The sequence below is a fragment of the Diceros bicornis genome, chromosome 6 (genome assembly GCF_020826845.1).
Source record: "Diceros bicornis minor isolate mBicDic1 chromosome 6, mDicBic1.mat.cur, whole genome shotgun sequence".
NCBI classification, from domain to species: Eukaryota; Metazoa; Chordata; class Mammalia; order Perissodactyla; family Rhinocerotidae; genus Diceros; species Diceros bicornis.
In genome coordinates this window covers 78,279,806-78,301,116 of record NC_080745.1, presented here as the reverse complement: position 1 = coordinate 78,301,116, position 21,311 = coordinate 78,279,806, and the positions used below count along the sequence as shown (strand labels likewise).

Genomic DNA, 21,311 nt, shown 5'->3' with positions numbered 1-21,311 from the left:
TGTGCCGACACGACACAACTGCCTTTCCACGGAGAAAGAGTAAACCATCAAAAAACAGTAGGAACCAAAATTTAAAGTACACAGCAAAAATTTTCAACATTTAAAGTCCAGGGCTGTGCTTACCAAATTTAAGTCAAAACCAGCTTAAATTTCCAAAACAACAACAAAAATCCAGAATGGCTTTTTATTATAGATAGGCTCTCTCTCTCTTTTATTTCATCTGCATCAGCTCCAAAAAAGAAAAAATAATACAACATTAGAATAATATGTAGTTATAAGTATATTTTCAGCCCAGCAATTTCATGCCAATTTTCAGCAGTAACGTTTCATTAGAATCAAACATTTCCTAGATGGTTTAAAAACACAATGAAAATCTGGCACTTTGGGAGCTTATGTGAATACAGCTTTAACTTCTTATTTTCAAAGAAAAATGAGATGTAACACACACACAAAAACTAAAGCAATGTCCCCAAAGGTCCTTAAAAAAAAAAGGAAACTCGACCTGCTGTACGCATTAAATAATTCAAATCAATGATCCTTTTAAGCCCTTAGCAATGCGTGAACCAATGGGGGAAAGCAATCTAATACTTCATGCATTTAGGGGATTGCATTAGAAAGGCTTTCAGTCTGCTTCTGCTTTTATAAATGCAAATGTATGCGGAGCAGACAGATTGGGGTCTGTACAATTTAGCAATGATCGAAACTTGTAATTTTTGAAAATGGGACAGATGTCCAGACTAGTTATATTAAGATGCTTCTTATTGAATAAGAAACCAAACAAACAATCCAATTCCACCTCCTCCTTAAAAAGGAAACAAATAAACAATGCTACCACAAATTAGAATATGTTACATATCATCTTGTTTCTTTCATAGATTCTTAAGGTTGAGAGACAGCTTAGGGTAGTGGAAGAAACATTTCTAGCATGTATCACTGCATTACTCACCTTCCTGTCCCTAAACCACAGAAATTGGGGAAATGTTTCCCCATTCAAGGACCAGCGATATGCTAAAGGTTAATTTAGAGATCAGCTAGATCTCTGGTCTGTGTACTATGTTCTCTTTGAACTACAGACGGGAAAGCAACCTGGATAGAAAGCAAACAGTCAATAAATATGTGCTGGATGAATACCATCTTTATTCACTTAAACTTGTTGAGTGCCCACTGTCTTCCCATAGTTGGAACATCATGGATCCCAAGGTTTATCTGATGATATTGAGAGCCTAGAATGTGCGAGGCACTGGGGAAATAAAGATGAAAACATAGTATTTGCTTTCAAAGAGCCCACAGTCTGGTGGGGAAGAAAAGTAAGTGTATGATTAAAATGGGGTGCTAAGTATGGTAAGGAACGCATGTATGAGGTGCCATGGAAACGAGATGAGGATGGATTAATTCTGACCATGCCATCAAAAAAGGCTTCATTGCTATAAACTTTAAGTTGAGTCTTAAAGTTTGAAAAATTGCTGAGTGAACAAGGGAAAAAAAGCCGCCTTCTGGGCAGAGGTCTGTAAGTACAAAGGCACAGAGAGGCAACCGGGAGAGTGGGAAGCATTGAGGTTGCTTGCATTCGATCAAATCTTCATTGAAGGATGTCTATATGGTAGGCAAGGTGTGATATAGTCAAAATAAGATATGGTCCTTGTCATACCTTATTCTGTAGGTGCTAAGAGTTTAAACAGAGGAATGATACAATCAGCTGTGTTTGAGAACAGCCACTCTGGAGGCAAAGTGGAAGATGATGGCAGAGGGAAGAGACTGGAGGTGAGGAAGCCTAATTATGGCTGCTGCAATAGCCCAGGTAAGAGATGATAAGGGCCTGAGCTAAGACAGTAACTCTGGGGCTGGAGAAAGGATAGGAGCTAGGAGATAGACTCAGCCAAACTTGTCCAGCATGCAGCCTCTGCTTCATTTTCAGACAGCTCTAATGGTTACCATGTCCATCCTTACGCTGAGCTGGAATCAGCCTCACTCCAACTGCCATTTGCTGGCCTAGTTGTGCACTCTGGAGAAATGCAGACATGGCAGGTCCTCAAATACGGGGTCTGTGTTCATGCTTGATTGCCATCAGTGAAATTCAGATAAAATATTTATATTCCTCTAACAAACACAAGAGCAGTGTTAGGGCACGCATTCCAAATGCTCCCTAAATCTCCTGCCCTAAACATTCACCTGCAGGAAGGCAAGGTGCGACCTGCCTAGAGGCTAAAGGAGAGAGGATCGTTTCTAAAAGTATTTTTTTTTAAACTTCAGCTTCATAGATGTTTGCTTGGTTTTGAAATCTTTCACTTTACTTTATGAATTACCCCTCTTCTTGCTTGTCAAACTCAACAAATAAGGGGAAAGTGTTTCTGTATTCAAGAGAAAAGGATTTGGTCATTCTGAAGGCACCTAGACCTCTGCTCAGTGGCCGGTATTTTACTATGAACAAGGGACAGGAGAGCAGGAGAGGTCAATTGTTAACGGGTCAACGACCTGCTCTCTCCGCTCTTTCACCTTAGAAATTCTACCTCGTGAAGCTACCACTAAAAGCCTACAAGTCTAAGAATTTTCTTGAATTTCTATATACAATTTTTTTTTTAATTTTATTTATTTTATTTTTTTCCCCTAAAGCCCCAGTAGGTAGTTGTATGTCATAGCTGCACGTCCTTCCAGTTGCTGTATGTGGGACACGGCCTCAGCATGGCCGGAGAAGCAGTGCGTTGGTGCGCGCCCAGGATCTGAACCCGGGCCGCCAGCAGCGGAGCACGCGCACTTAACTGCTAAGCCACGGGGCCGGCCCTCTATATACAGTTTTAAAAAGAGTCCTTTGGCCCAGGCCAATCTACATCGCCAGAGTAAGATGGCGAACAGAGGCGTTTATCTCTACCATTGTCGGCCCTGGTCAACCAGAATTCTGCCTGTGTGGCAGCAAAGCTTGACTACTCGGGGAGGCCAGGGCTTACTGCACTACTGAGTCTTGTTCAAGAAAATATTATTAAATTTTTAAATTTATTTTATATATACAATTATTTAATTTAATTTATTTATATACAGAAGTAAAGAGAAGAACAAAATGAACTCAATATTGCTTTCCCTCAGATTCAACATTATCAACGTTTTGCCACATGTTTCATCTACCCTTTTCTTTCTTTTTCCTTCTCCCTCCCTCTCTTCCTTCTCCTTCTCTTTTCTCTTTCTTTCTCTCCCTTCCTTTTCTTTCTTCCTTCCTCCCTCCTTTCCTTGCTGTGTATTTTTAAGCAAATCTCTTACACCATGTTGATCTACCTATATTTCAGAGCAACTCTAAAAAGTGACATTTTCTTGTATAACCACAATGCCATTATCACACCTGACAAAATTAATAATAATTCTCTAATATCATCTGATACCTGGTTCCAAGGAAAGTTTTAGAAGTCATAATGTTTGAGATTTCTGTTGTTTCTCTAGAGAAAGGCTATGCCACAGATAGCCTTAATAGATGATCATGAAATTTTTCTTTATGCTCAGCTTAAATTTTCATCTTATTACTGCATATTATACCCCCATACATCATGCTAAATAATCTCCCTTTTTAATGTTTACATAGTTCAGATATTTGTATACGTTTAGCTTGTTTTTCCTTAGTCTTTGCTTAGCTGAGCTATACATATTTAATTCTTTTAATCTTTCCTTATTAATCAATGCAATCAGCCTCTTAATCATTTTGGAGATTTTCTTTGAACCTCGTCCAGCTGGTTTCCATAAGCCCAGTAATGAGCAGCCCAGAACCAGATGCAGTGTTCCAGGCGAAGTCTCACCCGAATTAAACAGCTCCCCACTTCTTCTCTGAATGCTCAATCCAAAACCACAAGAGCCTTATTTTCTGTCACATTATAACAGAAACAAATGTCTTGTTTTCTGCTTTTATTCCCAGTTATTTTTTGGCATTACAGCATATGTTTCATTCCTCCAACAAACATCTGTGCTTCAGATCACTTTTCTCCAGATGTAATATAAACAGCATTTTGGAATCAGAAGAGTACAGAGACCCAGCTCTGCCACTCTGGCTATGAAACTCTTGGCAAGTCACCTAGTGCTCGGCACCATTCAAGTTCTTCACTTACATAACAAATAAAGACTGATCCTTCCACCTTCACAGGACTGTTGGAGGGTCAAATGAGATGATGTAAATGAAAAGGGTTTACTAACTTTAATGGCATGTGTGGGTGTGGATATATATATCTACATAGTACACTTTTTTTTTTAAAGATTTTATTTATTTATTTTTTTCCCCCAAAGCCCCAGTAGATAGTTGTATGTCATAGCTGCACATCCATCTAGCTGCTGTATGTGGGACGCGGCCTCAGTGTGGCCGGAGAAGCGGTGCGTCAGGGCCCGGGATCCCAACCCGGGCCGCCAGCAGTGGAGCGCGCGCACTTAACCGCTAAGCCACTGGGCCGGCCCTACGTAGTACACTTTAGTACACTTAATATACAGAAGGTGAACATCTACATTCTCTAAAGACTTTTTCTACTTGCATCAATAGCCTATTGCACTAATTAATAATCTTCGCTGTCAAGAAATTCTTTGTTTCAGCTCAATTCTTCCTACCAAAACAATATCTTATAAAGCATCTTTGGAATGTGAACTTCGAATCCTTAAACCATGAGATTTTCAGATTTATCCTTCTCTTACATATGAATCAGGTACATGGCATTTGCTTCTGTTTACTATTTATTAAGTTCTAAGAATCATGCTAAACACTTACCTAAATGACCTAATTCAGACTTCAAAATTTTATGAAGTAGACACTATTAATATCCCCACTTTACAAATAAGGAAACTAGGGCTCAGCAAAGTTAATTAAGTTGCCTAAGGTTAATAGCTGATGATAAGCATTAGTGTTTGGAAAACCTACAACTTCAGAGCCCACGCTCTCAACCACGGGCGTGATTTAATATTTCAAATAATAATTGGGAACCCCTAACTATAGATAAATTCAACAAACCTATGATATATGACACTTTGGAGAGAAGTGAAAAGGCGTGGTTCTCTCCAGGAGGCTCACTGGTCATGGAGGAAGTCATGGCTGTTAAAAGAGGAACAAGCATGGTGGGCATCGTTATCATAGGCAACTACCCAATGCCCAAGAAGATGCTACTCTTCTACAAAATTCAGATTCACTCTCTTTAAGAAAAGTTATTTGATGACTATTGCTAATCATTTTTTCCTCCAATTACCTGGGCCTTAACTATCTAATAAATCACCGAATACCATTAAACTGTCGGTTCAAATGTCCATTATCTGATAATATTCTAGTTCGGAGTTTTTTATTACCTCAATCCTATTACTGTACCAGACTCAGTTCTTTTTTTTTTTTTTTTTTTTTTTTGAGGAGATCAGCCCTGTGCTAACATCTGCCAATCCTCCTCTTTTTTTGCTAAGGAAGACTGGCCCTGGGCTGACATCCATGCCCATCCTCCTCCACTGTATATGGGATGCCGCCACAGCATGGCTTGACAAGCAGTGCGTCGGTGCACGCCTGGGATCCGAACCTGCGAACCCCAGGCCGCTGCAGCGGAGGGTGCGCTCTTAACCGCTTGCGCCACCGGGCAGGCCCACCAGACTCAGTTCTAACTGCCCTCTCTGCTTCCAGTTTCTAGCTCTTCAATTCTTGCCACACATCACTGCCAGATTAATTTCCTTAAAATAAAGCTTCCATGTGAACCAGTCCTTCCTCCGAAGCTTTACTCAGTTCTGGCTTTCAAGGCTCCAAACGATGTAACGCCAATCTGCCTTTCCAACCACATATTAACACAAATGCTCCTCTCAATCCAGACCATCCTCCTCTTTCCTGACTGAATATGCCTTGTACACTGTCATGTTTGCTGGAACTATTCTTCCCTCCTGAACTCCTCTCCTCTCTCAACTCTTTGAATATTATCTATTATCCAAGGCTTTCCTCAATGACCCTATCCTGATCATTGGACATCTTGTGTTCTCCCTCCTCTGTTCTCAGAAGGAGCTCAACAGATGTTTGCAGAAATTAATTATTGCTCCCTTAAACATCACTAGCACTTTTTGGCAATACCACTCACTGATACTTATATATTATCCTGTACCACCACTTATCTTTTTTTATGTACATTTCTTGAATTCCCATCTGAAGTAAGTGTAAGCTTCTTAAAGGCCTGGACCACGTCTTCAAGACTTCTTTTGTATGCTATACATTGTTTCCCCACGCAAAGGCACTTGTGAATATTTGACAATTGACATATTTAAATTATATGGAGTAAAATCACCTAGTCATCACCTTTAGATCATATAGCCAATTCTATGAGCCAAAAGACTATTAATGACTTAAGATATCTGGCCTCTGAGTCCTGTCCCTACTAATGCATTAATTTGGAGTCAGGAAAAGTTACTTTTCATTTCTATGCCCGAATTTTCTCACTTCTAATGGAAGAATTAAAAGTCAAATAATTTTGAAACCACCCTGAATACATGAATACTAATTTATTAAATGCTTCGCCATTAGTCAATGGATTGACAGATTATTTTCTAAGGTTATAAGATTAACTACAACCCTATGGTGTTGCAAGTCAGTTAAGTTTATCTAACTAATCTTTGGATATGGAAAGTTTCATTTCTAGCAAAAACAGTAGACAAAATAACCTCAAAACCGTCGCAACTATAAATGCTGGAAAAAAATATAAAAGCATTATTCAAGGATCTGCTTCCACTTAGGACATAGAAAGCTTCAAGAGAATGTCAAACCCACCCTAACAGCAACAAAAAGCTGGATAACTTTTTGAGCTCATCAGAGAGCTGAGGTCGTGAGGTAAAATGAACTCAAATGGGTGAAAGGCTCCTCTGAGGAGAGATGGGAAACATGAGTTGTTTCACTTTTGGCATTGTATGGAAAAGGCAGTCATGATAAAAGCAGGAAAGACAAAACAACTGAAATTGTAATGAATTTGTAAAGGCCACAAGTGCCAGTTTAGAAATTCTGGGAGCCCCAGACATGAAGGAAGTACTTCCTCATTCTTTTCCATGGGTCTCCACTAGGTGCTCACAAGAAAGACTGGGGACCTAAGAGAGACCTTGTAGGTGACAGAAGGCATGAAACCCACTGCTACAGGAAAGCTTCTCTTATATGAAGCAAAAGCCATAAGCTGCTGGGGAAGAGAAGAGACCCAAGCCAAGATCCACTGTCTTTTGTGGCAGGGTAGAAGCAAAAGCTGCCTGCCACTGGAAGAAGGGTAGAAAATGAACTTGGCCTTGGATTCTGCACTGATACAAAGCAGAGATCTGCTACAACTGGGGAAGGGGCAGCATTGCTGAGAAACTCCACCCCTGAAGTCCAGGAGCACAGCGCCTGCCTAAGACTGAGGCTGGGGGAGAGAACAAAGAAACACCCTCCTTGAACCTCACTGAATAACAAGCAACAACAGTGTGCTGCTGGGAGATGAAAAAGCATGGGTCAGATTCCTTCCGTGGCTTTGGTGTGAGGGTCTTGCTGAAATCTGAGCTTACAGAGAAACGTTGAGAAAAATGCTTCTGCAATCCAGGCCCCCAGTAAGCACGAAGTAGCAGCAGCCTACTCCTACAGCAATTTGAAGTCTGGCACACTGATGGTGAGTGTAACAGCAACAAACCCACATGTGTTTCAACTACTGACTAGACGGCTCCAATGCCCCACACTAATGGCTAGACAGAAGATGTGCCCATTTCTGGATCTAAATACTATTTATCTCAGGCTATTTTAAACAAAATATTTAGCATTCAATCAAAAAATATGAAACACACACAAATAAGAAAAAAAAGACTGCATGTGACAAAGCAATCAATAGAACTAGACTCAGATATGACCCAGATGTTAGACCTATCAGACAAGGACTTTAAAATAACTTTAATATGTTAATGGACCTAGTGGAAAAGGTAGACAATATGCAGGAACAGATAGGGAATTTCAGCAGAGAGATGGAAACAAGAAAAAAAGAATTAAATGAAAATGCTAGAATTAAAAAACATGATATTGGAGATGAAGAATTTCTTTAACAAGTGTATCAGCACACTGGATACGGCTGAGGAAAGAATAAGTGAACTTGAAGATAGGTCAATGGAAATTACCCAAACTGAAATGCAAATTAAAAAAAAAAAGAGCAGAGCATCCAAGAGCTGTGTGCCAATGTCAAATGGTTGAACATAAAAATAGAGTTCCAGAAGGAGAAAAGAGAAAGCATGGAGTAGAATAAATATTTGAAAAGATAATGGTTGAGAACTTTCCAAAATTGATGAAAGAAAATAAACTGAAAATGCAAGAAATTCAGAGGCCCCCAAAACGATAAATACGAAGAAAAACACACCTAGACACATCAGAGTCAAACCGCTGAAAAGCAAAGACAAAACTTTAAAGGCAGCCAGGCAAACTACAACCCAGAAGATAATTGAATGACATTGTTAAAATGCTGAATGGGAAAAAAAAAGTCAACCAACCCAGAATTATATATCCAGCAAAAATAGCTTTCAGAAATGAAGGTGAAAGAAACACTTTTCAGACAAACAAAAGCTGAGAGAATTCATTGCTCTCAAACCTATGCTATAAGAAATATTAAAGCAAGTTATTCAAGAAGGAGAATGACACCAGATAGAAATTAGGATCTACAAAAAATAAAATGAAGAACACCAGGATGTAGAGAAATATATTTTTTGTGATTTTTAATCTCTTTAGAAGATGACTGACAGTCTAAAGCAGGTGTCAGCAAGCTACGGCATGAGGGTAAATATAGTTTTATTGGAACATAAACACATCCTTTCATTTATGTGTATTGTCTATGGCCATTTTCATGCTACAGTGGCAGAGATGAGTAGTTGCAAGAGAAACCATGTGGCCTGCAAAGCCTAAATTTTTTACTATCTAGCCCTTTACAGAAAAAGTTTGCTGACAACTGGTCTAAAACAATAAAGTAAAAACAAAGAACAACAGCAACAACAAAAACACCCGACATATTTAGGGTTTATATCATATGTATAAGAGTAAAAGATATGAAAACATCACAAAAGATAGAGGATAAGAAATGGAAATATACTGTTATAAGGTTTCTTCTTTATACATGAGGTAGTGCAAATAAGGTAATCTCTGAAAAGTTAAAGATGTATATCATAAATCCTAAGCAAACACTAAGAAATTTTTTAAAAAGAGGTATAACAAGCCAATAGTGAGATATAATGAGTGAGATATAATGGTATACTAAAAAAATACTCAAAATTTGAAGCTAATAAAATGCCCATTATTCAGTAGAATGGATAAATGGTGGTATATTCACATGATAGAATACTAAACAATAATGAGAATGAACAGCCTACAACCATGGGCAATCTCACAAGTTTGGAAAATCTCACAAGTGTAATTTTGAGCAAAAGAAGCTAGACATAAAAGAGTATGTATTGTACGCTTCTATTCAAATAAAGCACGAAAGCAGATAAAATTAATCTATAATGTTAGAAGTGGTTATCCTTAGGGTGGGTGGGGTGGGTGGCTAGTGACTGGAGAGAACTTCTGGAAGGCTTCTGGTGGGCTAATAATGTTCTGTTTCTTGATTCAGTTGCTGGTTACACATACGTTTGCTTTGTGAAAATTAATCAGACTATACATCTACAGTATGTGCAATTTTCTATATAATAGTAAATATCAGTAAAAGTTATATATATATAAATATATATGCTGTATATATTTAACCCAAACCTGATGAAACAGTAAGACAACACACACAAAAAGAGGGATTTTGAAAAAAAAGAGTTGATGTTCTAGAAAATTTTTAAACACAATAATCATTGAAATAAATATATAGGTAGTTAAACAGTAAATTAAAATAGCAGAAGGAATTCATTATCTGGAAAAGAGATTCAAGGAAATTCCCCAAGATGCAGCACAGAGGGGTAAAGAGATGGAACATATGAGAGAGTAATTAGATACACAGAATAAAATGAGAAGGTAAGACATAAATCTAATAGGACTATTAGATGAAAGATACACAATATTGAAAGAGCTCAAGGATAAGAATTTTCTGGAATTGACGAACAACATGAAAATTCAGGTTCATAAAGAATGAGTTTCTGAACAGAATAAATACAAATTACCTACACTCAGAAGCCTACTATTTTAGTGCTGGAAAAGTTCTTAGAGATAGACTAGGCCATCCCCTTTGTTTTCAAGATAAGAAAACTGCGGCCCAAAAAGATTAAGTGATTTGCCAGATCAAAAAGCTGATTAACAGTAGAGACAAATCATCTTCATGTTATATTTTAAGGGTTATGAATAAGAAGAGCAAAATAATAATTTCTGACTTCAACTTTCCTACTGCTATCACCATTTATAACAGCAATCTGAAATATTCCTGTTCATAGAGAGAATTTAACTCAAATTGAAAATAGGAAGCATTACTGATTCCAGTACCATGTAGTAAATGTTTTAACAAATGATAGTTAATGAATGATTATGCCAAACTAGAGCTGCCCACACATACCTTAAACAGTTTCAAGATAAGTCTTCTGTTTAGATTTAACTACAAGGCCATTATAAATCATTTCAATGCATTAACTTTATATCTATTATATTCCTCTATTTAAATGTTTTAGCATTTTAGAGTACTTTTTGAATTACATTTTTTCTATTATATACAATCATGATATAAGATAAATTACTTTCTTCCTTTGAAACAGAACAATTCACCATCTAATCGAACCTCTAAATGCCCATTGTAAGTCTGATACAAACGTCAAACTAGTCAGAGGTATAAAATGTACTGAAGACCTGATATAAAGCACTCTTTTCTTATACAATGCATCATTTCTGATAATGGATCAGTAGCTTGTATTAATTCAAGTATTTAAGAAGAAAAGACCTAGTCAGTATAGGAAAATCTGAGTTTAGCCTTTATTCAAATTTTATAATTTTGAATTAGCAGACAGCAAATTTGTATTATTTTAATACTTATGAATTTTAAAATCATAAACAATTCTACGACCACTTTTGATGACTTTTAAGTTAAGACAATAATATTTTTCAGAAATAGAAAAAAGTTTAGTGTCAAATGAAGTAGTTTGGTATGTTTCAGATTGAAACATTTTCAGGAATTTCTAATACATCTTTTTCTTAAAAGTAAAACAACTTTATTGTCTCATGAAGCTTCAGGCCTAGAAATACATAAGGCACAGATATTTCTTTAATATTTTGATAAAAAAATAGTTGACACAAATACTAGACTGTCAGGAGAAAACTAATTTGCTTTATGGATGAGTCTTGAACTTTTTAGAGCATCTTGATCAGTTTCAGCTGCTTAGGAGAGTTAAGAATAACATTTTAAAGTTTAAAAAAATTTTAAGTATTCATACTCATAAATCTGACAACTATAAAGGGGAAGAATTATTAAAATTGGTTAGCAAAAATTAAAGTAAAATAAAAAAAGACAAAGGCCATGAAAATACTTCCACCAAGCATTTACTGCATAAATAATTCATACAAATGTATAAACAAACCATTAAGACATTTATTTATATAAATGAACAAAATATATGGAAAAGTCACACAAAAGCAAATTAGAGCAATTTTGAACTCTCTCTTATAAATTAGCAACAACAACATATAAACCCCCCACCCAAAGCTGTAAACTTTTAGTGAACTGATATACTCAAATCATGACATTGTAAAATGTTACAACTCTTTGGGAAAGCAGTAAGGCAAACATATTAAGATCCATAAAATTGTTCCTAGTATTTCTTAACAGTCCCAGTCCCAGGAATTTATCCTAATAAAATACAAAATAACTATTCAGCAATAGGAACATGGTTAAAAAAATTGAATATGAAGTGATAAGATTAAAATAATTATTATCAAAATTAAATACAAATAAGTCAGATAATATGAAGTGAAAAAAGTCAATTTAAAACTATAGGTGTCTTAAGACTGTAATTATGTGAACAAAAGAAGGGAAAATGGTAATAGAAAATTAAAGTTCTGAAGTCGCTGCCTCAGGATGGTGAGGATTATAGGTAGTTTGTCCATTTGGCAAAATTTTCTTCAATGTTTATTTCAATATAAAAGAGAAAGATTAGTTACTATTTTAAAGTCACTTGTCTTTCCAAATAATCTTTACTCTTCTCCATTAGTAAATTATACATGTCGATTTTTAAATTGAGAAAGAGAGCAGAAATGCCCCAGTTGTTTTCTAAAGCCTAAAAATCCCTCTATTTGGACCTTAACTGGCAGTGCATGAAGACACACTGTACCCTGTGCCATTCCGACAGAGGCAGCCACGGCCACCTTAGGTTGACACAAACTGCAGGGCACCAGATATGAATAAGTGAAATGTAAATTTTCAATTTACAACTTTGTGTGTTTGGTTTTTATTGAATGTATCATGATATCAAACTCCTTTCCTTATAATTTTCTGTCATACTAAGAATCAGTTTTAATGTTTTCATTTAAAATATGTTGTCAATATGCTGAAAATGCCCTACTGAAGTATATAACTTTTTATATTGAGTTTATATTAGGTTAACCACAAATAAGATCACTTTAGTTTACATATTTAAAATTTTTGAGTTAGAGATTGCAAGCAGGAAACCATCTTTAAAAAAAGGCAATACAGGGGCCGGCCCAGTGGCATAGCGGTTATTTTTGCGCTGTGCTTCAGTGGCCTGGGGTTTGCAGGCCCAGATCCCAGGCACGGACCTATGCACAGCTCATTGAGCCATGCTGTGGCAGCATCCCATATACAAAATAGAGGGAGATGGGCATGGATGTTAGCTCAGGGCCAATCTTCCTCACCAAAAAAAAAAAACAAAAGGCAAACCATAAAAACCTAAAAACTATTTTATGAAATTTTTAATGATTCTTCCTTTGAAACTATATTTATTTGAATAAATGAAGAAGGATTTGAACATTTCTACAGACTGGCTGCATAATATATTGCTTTCTCAAAACAAAAACATGAAGCACTCACTATATATGAAATTACTATTTCGTAATGTGCTATGTTTTTAAAATTATGGTAAAGAGGGATAGGGAACTTTCAGTTGGCTATTTGAATGAAAACGTTTGAGAATAACCGTATTTAAATATTTAGAGCAGAAGAGATTAACTGGAAATGCAGAGCAGCTATCTCAACGTCTATAAACATCACTTGGAAGAGCAAACTAAAGAAATAGTGTCATGGGGATTAATGCCCTATAAAGAGGTATAAATAAATACTAAAGAATAGAGAAAAGAAATTTTTTTTTTTAATTTTATTTATTTTTCCCCAAAGCTCCAGTAGATAGTTGTATGTCATAGCTGCACATCCTTCTAGTTGCTGTATGTGGGACGCGGCCTCAGCATGGCAGGAGAAGCGCTGTGTCCCTGCGCCCCCAGGATCCGAACCCGGGCCACCAGCAGCGGAGCACACGCAGTTAACCGCTAAACCACGGGGCTGGCCCGAGAAAAGAAACTTTTAATTGAAGACACATTCTTTAGTTTAATTTTTAGAAATTAGGATATTTAGTAACTTGGCACAGGATGGTTGATTGTGTTGATGAAATCAGGAAAAGATCTCACAGCTGCCAAAACATAAGCCATAGGAGCTGTCCTCTGCGCTAATGGTACCGTAGAGGTGAATTTAATTAACATTTAGTCTTCTATTTACATCCTGTTAGTGGTAGCAGCAATAATTTGGTTCATTTACAAGTATTTATTATAAAAGTTTATTAGTTTCTAATATCTAAACAAACAGCTATTACCAGATAAGTGCAGTCTTATCAAAAAAACATTCTTAATAATCATAAATTCTCCAAAATGTAAGAGTTAAATAATGGCCTTTTCAAACATAGTTAAAGAATTTAAATGCAACAGAGCCATGAGGAAGCCAAAATAAAGTCAAAGTAACACTAATTTACATTCACTTTTGTGACACAAAGGAAACATACCTCATATTTCTTTTTTCTTTGATTAGAAAATATAGTCAACTTTTTCACAGGAAAAGTTGATTTTCTTGAATCCAATCTAACATAATAACATCCTAAAAGAATATTCCATAGTACAACAAAGAACTGAACAACTGCAAGGCTATTTATAATGTACAGCAGATAAATTGTACACTATGGAAACTGTAAACGATGGACACTTCTTCATGCAAAAAAAAAAAAGGAATAGTTCGTCTTCTGCACACAGCTTGTCATTCTGCACATAGGATTCAAATGTCAACCAGGAAATGATGACAATCCCAAGCCAACCTTAAAATGTCTTAATTACATCATCTCCCTTTGTCTCATTTAGAGTTATATATTCACAGCTCAAAACTTGTTCATTAGACTCCTCAGGTTTTGATTTTTTAAGTGCCAGCTCTGCCGGGAGCAGAGATGAGCAATACTCAAGAGATTGTGCAATGTCATCAATTGTCCATTTGTCTTCAGGAAGGGCATGCTCTTCTAGCGTAAATGGTCCCTGTTTGGTCCGCGTCAGCTCTAATACATTGGCACAGGAAGAGAGTTCTACAGCAACAAAAGGTGAAAAAAAGATCCACAAGATAAATGATTCAGTATTTTATAGTCTATAATTTTTCAAATGACAGAAGAACTCAATTCAAACCTCTCAAAACCACTCCAAATGTAAAATTATAAAAATCCAATATAAGAACCAAGAGCCTAGAGATTAAGGAATGATTAGATAGCAAAATAATACTTAATAATTCACCCTATAAACTGCTTTAAAGTCTACAAGGAACTTGCACACATTTTCTTATTTAACCCATGAAGCAACCCCGTGAGGTAACCATTACTCTCACTTTACAGATGAGGTAACATGACCTGTCCCATGTCACAACTGCCAGTAAATGGCGGAGCCAGCACTGCAGCTTTCTGGTTGTTTGTAAGACTACGGCTTCCAGTTTTTAAAAAATTTGACTTGTATCAATGAAAATAACTTTTAGAAGGATAAATCTTTTTTTCTTATCCCCTACTTTAAGTTAAAATATTTTGTACTTGCAAAAATGTTGGTCCTTACATTCATTATTCCCATCTTTATCTTCTGTTCCTCTCTTTCTCTTTTCTCCCATTACAAGCATTTCACTGCAGCTGCTGATGCTGATAATTGTATGCCATAAACCTACAATGCTTCTGAAGCCGAAGGCAGCAAGAATACAGTTCCTAAGGCCAGTACTCAGAATATGAAAAACAGAAAATTGCCTCTTCCCATCAAAAAGGAATATTACTCTCTAAATGATAATTCATAATTCATCTTTATGCTTACCTTTGCCAATGTCACTGACCAAGCTTCTGATATAAAAACCTCCTCCACATTCAACATCTGGAATGTTAACAGTGACATGGTAAATTGCTAACCTCCTATGAAATCCATTTTACATAGAAATGATGCCCCTAAACAAATGTAAAAATGCACTATGCAAACAATTGAGTGATAAAATATTTATGCACTAAAACATAAATTATTCATCCAATAGCATATGTGTGTGTGAGACTGAAAAGTCAGAGTGTGGAGAAAGCAAACAGCAGAAACTCATGAACACATTTTAAATTAACTGGCAAGCCATCCTGCTTTAATACTTCAGCCTTGTTCATTTAATAGGTTTCAAATAGTCAGAAATCTCAGCTTGGCTATCATGAACTGTAGACTTTTTAAAACATTTTCAGGTTTGTATGCCTTGTTCATTTAACAGGTTTTAAAGGGTGAGACATCTCAGCTTTGCTATCATGAGCTGTAGATTTTTAAAATATTTTCAGATTTATACACACAAAAAATACAACAAACAAAAAAATCCCTTTCAGAGGCAGGAATTATGTTTGGGGTAATATACTGCATGGAGAGCTCAGCATATTTAAATGTTCTCTTAGACATACTCCTGAAGAAATCATAAAATAACTAAAATTACATAACATCCCAGAACTGAATGCTTATCTAAACATCTTAACATAGCATAATATGAGTTTATTGGTTAAGAGCAGGGCTCTGGATTATTTTTATTCATCCACGAGACATCCTGACAAGAACTACATTTCCACACAAAAGGACTACATTCCAGCTGTTTCTAGTCTTATCATTCAAATAAAGCCATTTAAGGGAATTAATCAAAATTTACCACCTGGGGATTTTAATTCTTTTTTTTTTGTTTGTTTTGTTTTGTTTTTGTGAGAAAGATCAGCCCTGAGCTAACATCCGATGCCAATCCTCCTCTTTTTGCTGAGGAAGATTGGCCCTGGGCTAACATTCGTGCTCATCTTCGTCTACTTTATATGGGACGCCGCCATACCATGGCTTGCCAAGCCGTGCAACGATGCGCACCTGGGATCTGAACCTGCGAACCCCAGGCTGCCGAAGCAGAGCACGCGCACGTAACTGCTATGCCACCAGGCCGGCCCCTAATTCTTTTTTTTTTTCCCCCTTCAACTCAAGGTTGGGGGCCACTGCTGAGACAAAAAATAAGCACTAGGATCAAAAGCAGGTGTGCTAACATTCTTGCACTACATTTGACTTTGGTGAAAAAAACAACTCTTTTGGCCTATTACAACCTCCAGTGAACAAAATGAAGCATTTACAACTTAAATGCAATCAGAAAAATTTGAGTTTTTCTTACTTTCACAGATAATATCTACTGTGCCAACCCAGCTGCTCCATTTTCAGGGAATGAAGCAAAATATTTTTTCATGTGTTTTTCTCATTATTTTTCAAACATTTTAGAATCAGGAAACTAAAGAAAAGAAGTGACTTCTTTTTTTAATTGTGCAAAAAACACATTCTAAGGAACATAATACACATTAAATAATATGCCAAAGCAACAAAGGTTAGGAAAAAAGGTTTTGGGAAATTATTTCTGAAAGGAATCCCATTGGATATGCACTGTGAATTTAAGAGTAGGATCAATTTAAGGGAGCCTGAGAATTTAGAGGAACTACAGCCTTTGATTCTTCACAGCTCTTGTACGTCCAGGGCTTCAGCTGCTACTTCCTGCAATGAGGAGATCATAAAATTTCCAAACAAGAGAAACAAACGTTTTGTTTTTTAAATTTATTTCAAATATAGATTATAGATAAATTCAAATTGATAACCTGAATTAAAATTTACCCTGTGTCCAAGAATACATTTCTGCCTTACTCATTATTTCCATATTTTCATGATCTTGAGCAGTAACTTGTAGGTAACAAAGAAGGGGGGGGGGAATCACTCCACTTTTAGAATTTCTTGTCCAAAAACTAAAAGTGCTTTGTTTTAGAAGGACAAATTAATGTGGATTTTAAAACTGAATGTAAACTACCAGGTACTAGTCAAATTGGGGAACAAATATCCATAGATAAAAAAATAGAAAATATAAAATTTTGAAAAGATATACTCCTTACCTACTCTTCTCCATAGAGATCTAAAGTATGTTACTTCTAACTTTATAGTAAGATAATATAATACAATATATGAAAAACTTAGCCTATTTAGAAAGGCATTTCTGAAACTCCATGTAGCTATAGGTATTCTCATTAAATGTGTTATCAAAAAGTTATTAAATCCTAACCTTTTTTAAATTCAAATTTTTAAAAATCTCCAATATCCTAGGGATCCATTAAAATTACCCAAAAGTAGCCAAACACAAAATAAAGGTACATGTAAACACAAATGATCGCGAATTTCTCCATCTTACCTAATGTGAAAAATGGCGGCTGGAATTTCTGAAGGGAGAGACTGTACACCGTAACTGGCCTCGCAGGCTTCGCTTCTACGACGCCACCTCTCTTCATCAAAGTGGAAAGTCTCTGTCCATCTTTCTTTAACGCAGAATAGCTTGCAAGATAAGAGAGGGAGAGGAGGAGAGAAAGAGTGAGGAAGAATTAAGAAAGAATGAGAGAGAATAATTCCAGATTACAGCATGGAAAGAAAGGATGACTAGCTGTCCTTTAAATTGAAAATCGTTCTAAAAATGAACTCGTTTTTTCTTCTAATCTACTCCAAAATGGTGTCAGGGAGAGAGTTCCTAAATATTGTTGAGGCTAATATAGCTCAATCTGGCATCCAATGAGCAATGTTATCAATTTTATTCTTTAACCATTTTCCTAGAGATGGTCTACTCATGTCTTCACTAGTCCTCATTCTGGGCTAAGGGCACAAGGCCTCCGGTCACAATGATCTTAGCTACATTTCTTTGAAACAATTTCCATTACAATAACATTTATTTTCATATAAAAGTTACCAAAATTTTTCTGATAAGCAAATAATCTACTTAACAGATCTCAGCTTTGTGTGATAAGATTTTATTAGACCACAAAATCCTTGGAACAATCACAGGGAAGAAAATTCTAAAATGTTCTTATAAATAAATAGAAATATGTTTAATTTATTTTAACAATAATGATCCAAAATAAAGCTTATTTATATCCTGCTAAAATTTTTAAATCTTTACATTTGAGGCAAAATTATGAAGAAAGCTTTCCCCATGGATATTTCAGTGTTCTTAAAAAAACCCAGATTTTTAAAGACAAAATAAATACTAAATTCTAAAAGAACTGTTATTAACTTATCTTGACACATCTTATGGTCATTCAGCCAGTTAAAAAAAAAGAAGCAACTGGCTTAAGATGGTAATGTGCACAAAAAATATGATTAAGTGGTAAATCAATATTCTCATACTTTTAATGTTATAACTCTCATCTTTTCATTTGTTGCAGAAAATTGTAGAGCATAAGATTCTGGGTCCAAAAGGAATGGTCCCAACACCTGAAAGAAAGTGCCAATTGGACTCTGAATCACATCTCTGACACCCATAACAGACTGGACTGGTCCCTTCACAGCAATTCTGGGAAAAGTGACATCTCTACACTCCAGAACTGCCCTGATGTCTGTAGATGGAACCAGAAAAACTGATAAATACTGGAATAGCACAGATGTCAGGCTGTGGCAATATCCAGGTACAGAGGAGACCACATCCCACTAGCTCTTAGAGAGTGTCAAAGCTCTTCATCCTGTCTACATCAGGCTCACCTTTACCAGATCATTTGCTATGTCAGATTTAAAACGTGCCTCATCATACATAAAAGGAAGCCCTTTTTGTTTCATTAAAGTGATGTTAACCATTGGAGAATAAAATTAAACATTTATTCAAATTCAATAATTGAACTTACAGGGGAGGTACTTGCATTATATTCCCAGTAAATTTCTGTAGAATGCTTTCAATATCTTCTTGTGTTATTTTATCTGCCAAAAATGAACAAAAAGAGCCATACTAAAACAACCACAAAAGTACATGCGCTATTTTCACAGCACCGCTCTGAAAATTCATTTAAAAAATTTTCCAAGAAAGTATATACTATATTGTGTGTTTTGTAGGCCAAATTCTACCTTGTTGAGATGAATAAAATATACATTAATGAGATAAAAGTGGGAAAAAGTCCTACATTGTCTAATATTAAGACTAAGTCTCCTTTGCTTCAATTTTTGCTCTAATAAAAATGATCCAATCATCTTATATGCATTTAATTGGCTCCTACTATGGCCTTTAGGAGACCTGAGAAAAGTGTAGCATCAGCTATAGAAATGGTCCTGCAGTGATCAAAAATGAGGTGATCAGAAGGTAATTAGAAAAATACCCATAAGTTCTTTTCCAAGTTTCTCCAGGCGTCAAATATTGTAAATAACTTGATGCAGTATTGAAGATTATCCAGTATTAAGCACATTTAAAATTTTACCTGATAGATTTCAAAACTCTTCTATAGTATAGTATAAATTTTCCATACTCATATGCAACTTTTTCCCCAAGTAAAGTTGTATTTATCTGTCTCCTTCCCTCCCTTCACTGCTCTGGGAACTTCTCTGTTCTTTTAAATGAATACTCTCAGTCAGGAGTCTGACTTATGCCTCAAAAATAAGCCAGTGCAAAAAGAGAATATACATAGCAAGGATAAATAAACCTTTCCATATCTGTCACTTAGTCATGTTTTCAGCTTTTGTTTGATATTCTTTCAAACAAAATGATGCAATATTAAAGTACAGGTCTATGATTTAACAACTTTATAACACACTGAAATGCAATATTTGGGATTTTCATACTTACAGATGACTCTTTATACATATTGCATATTCAATAATAAAGTAAATTATAGAAATAGTCTATAACTTATTTAGGTCACAGCCAATGGAAAGAAATTACAGTTCTTTTTCACTTTGTAGGAAATTTATTTAAACTTTTTATTCTGGTATATACATGTTAGATTTGATTTTATTTGAACAATATTAAACAAAAACTAATTAATATGCTTTGAATAACTGTTCTAACACCAGAATAAAAATTAAAAGACAGCATGGAATACTGTGTCCAGATTTCAATATCAACACAGCAAGACAGTCTTAACCTCAGTGTGACCTTGATCCTCACAAGCTAAACACAAACAAGGACCAGGATCTACTAGACTCAGAGAAGAGCTACAGAACTCAGAAGAATTACTTCAACACCTACCAGCTCCAAAAAGGCAGATCTCAGATGGCTACTCTGCTCATACTGTTTTTCCAAACAGATATAGCTCATGATACAGATGAGGATTTTTCCACGAAAAATTTTTACTCTACTGCAACATTACACATAATTACTGGTGGCACCTTAGTTAATGCAAAACCTCCAAATCTAGATAGCCAATGCTACCACCATGCTGGCAATTGCTGAAAGAGATGCCATTGTTGATAAAATTGCAATAGCTCATAACGAAGCAACACATTTTTAAAATAAGACCAAATAGCTTTCTACTTCTGCTAGGCTGGTCTCTTTACTGACATTCCCGCCTGTGTGTACTCCTTTGTCCTGCTTCGGTGGCTCCCTTTTACTGATACTCCCCCTCACAAGATGACAAGATGTGCTCTTTATCATTCTACTTCTGCCACCATGTCTCTTTCTCTGACTTAACATCTCAGGCATTTGTGGTTTGTGCTGTTCATTCTGCAATTAATCATACACAATTTTTAACTGTTACTTACTATATATATACGTATATATATGCACATATATATATATATATACGTATATATATATATGCGCAGGTATTATCTTACTAATGAAATGCAAGCTCCTTAAAGGCAAAGATAGCTTTTCTTATTTAATGTACACAATTACGATGGCACTCAAGACATTCTCGCTGAATTTAATTCACTGAGGAATAATAGAATCTCAAAGTCGAAAGGGCATTTAAAAGTCACCTAGGCCAATCATTCATCTAATGATTGAATCACCAGACAGAATGCCTATACAGCAAGTTATTTTACAATAAAAGTGAATATAATATTTTAGAATAAAGTGAACATAATATTTATTATATTCACTACCTGAGTATAT

At 35.8% G+C, this 21,311-nt stretch overlaps 1 protein-coding gene across 1 annotated transcript in view; it reads right to left on the bottom strand.

Annotated features, from left to right (window-relative positions):
* Nucleotides 1–13,685: 13,685 nt before the first annotated feature.
* TRUB1 (TruB pseudouridine synthase family member 1) overlaps nt 13,686–21,311 on the bottom strand; it is a 29,471-nt gene continuing 21,845 nt past the window's right edge. Inside the window, exons 5-8 of the mRNA XM_058544072.1 lie at nt 19,114–19,186; nt 17,640–17,779; nt 15,245–15,301; nt 13,686–14,487 (exon numbers count right to left, since the gene is read on the bottom strand). Coding sequence (XP_058400055.1) covers nt 14,231–14,487; nt 15,245–15,301; nt 17,640–17,779; nt 19,114–19,186 — 527 coding nt within the window. The 3' untranslated portion in view covers nt 13,686–14,230. The remainder of the gene's footprint in view (nt 14,488–15,244; nt 15,302–17,639; nt 17,780–19,113; nt 19,187–21,311) is intronic.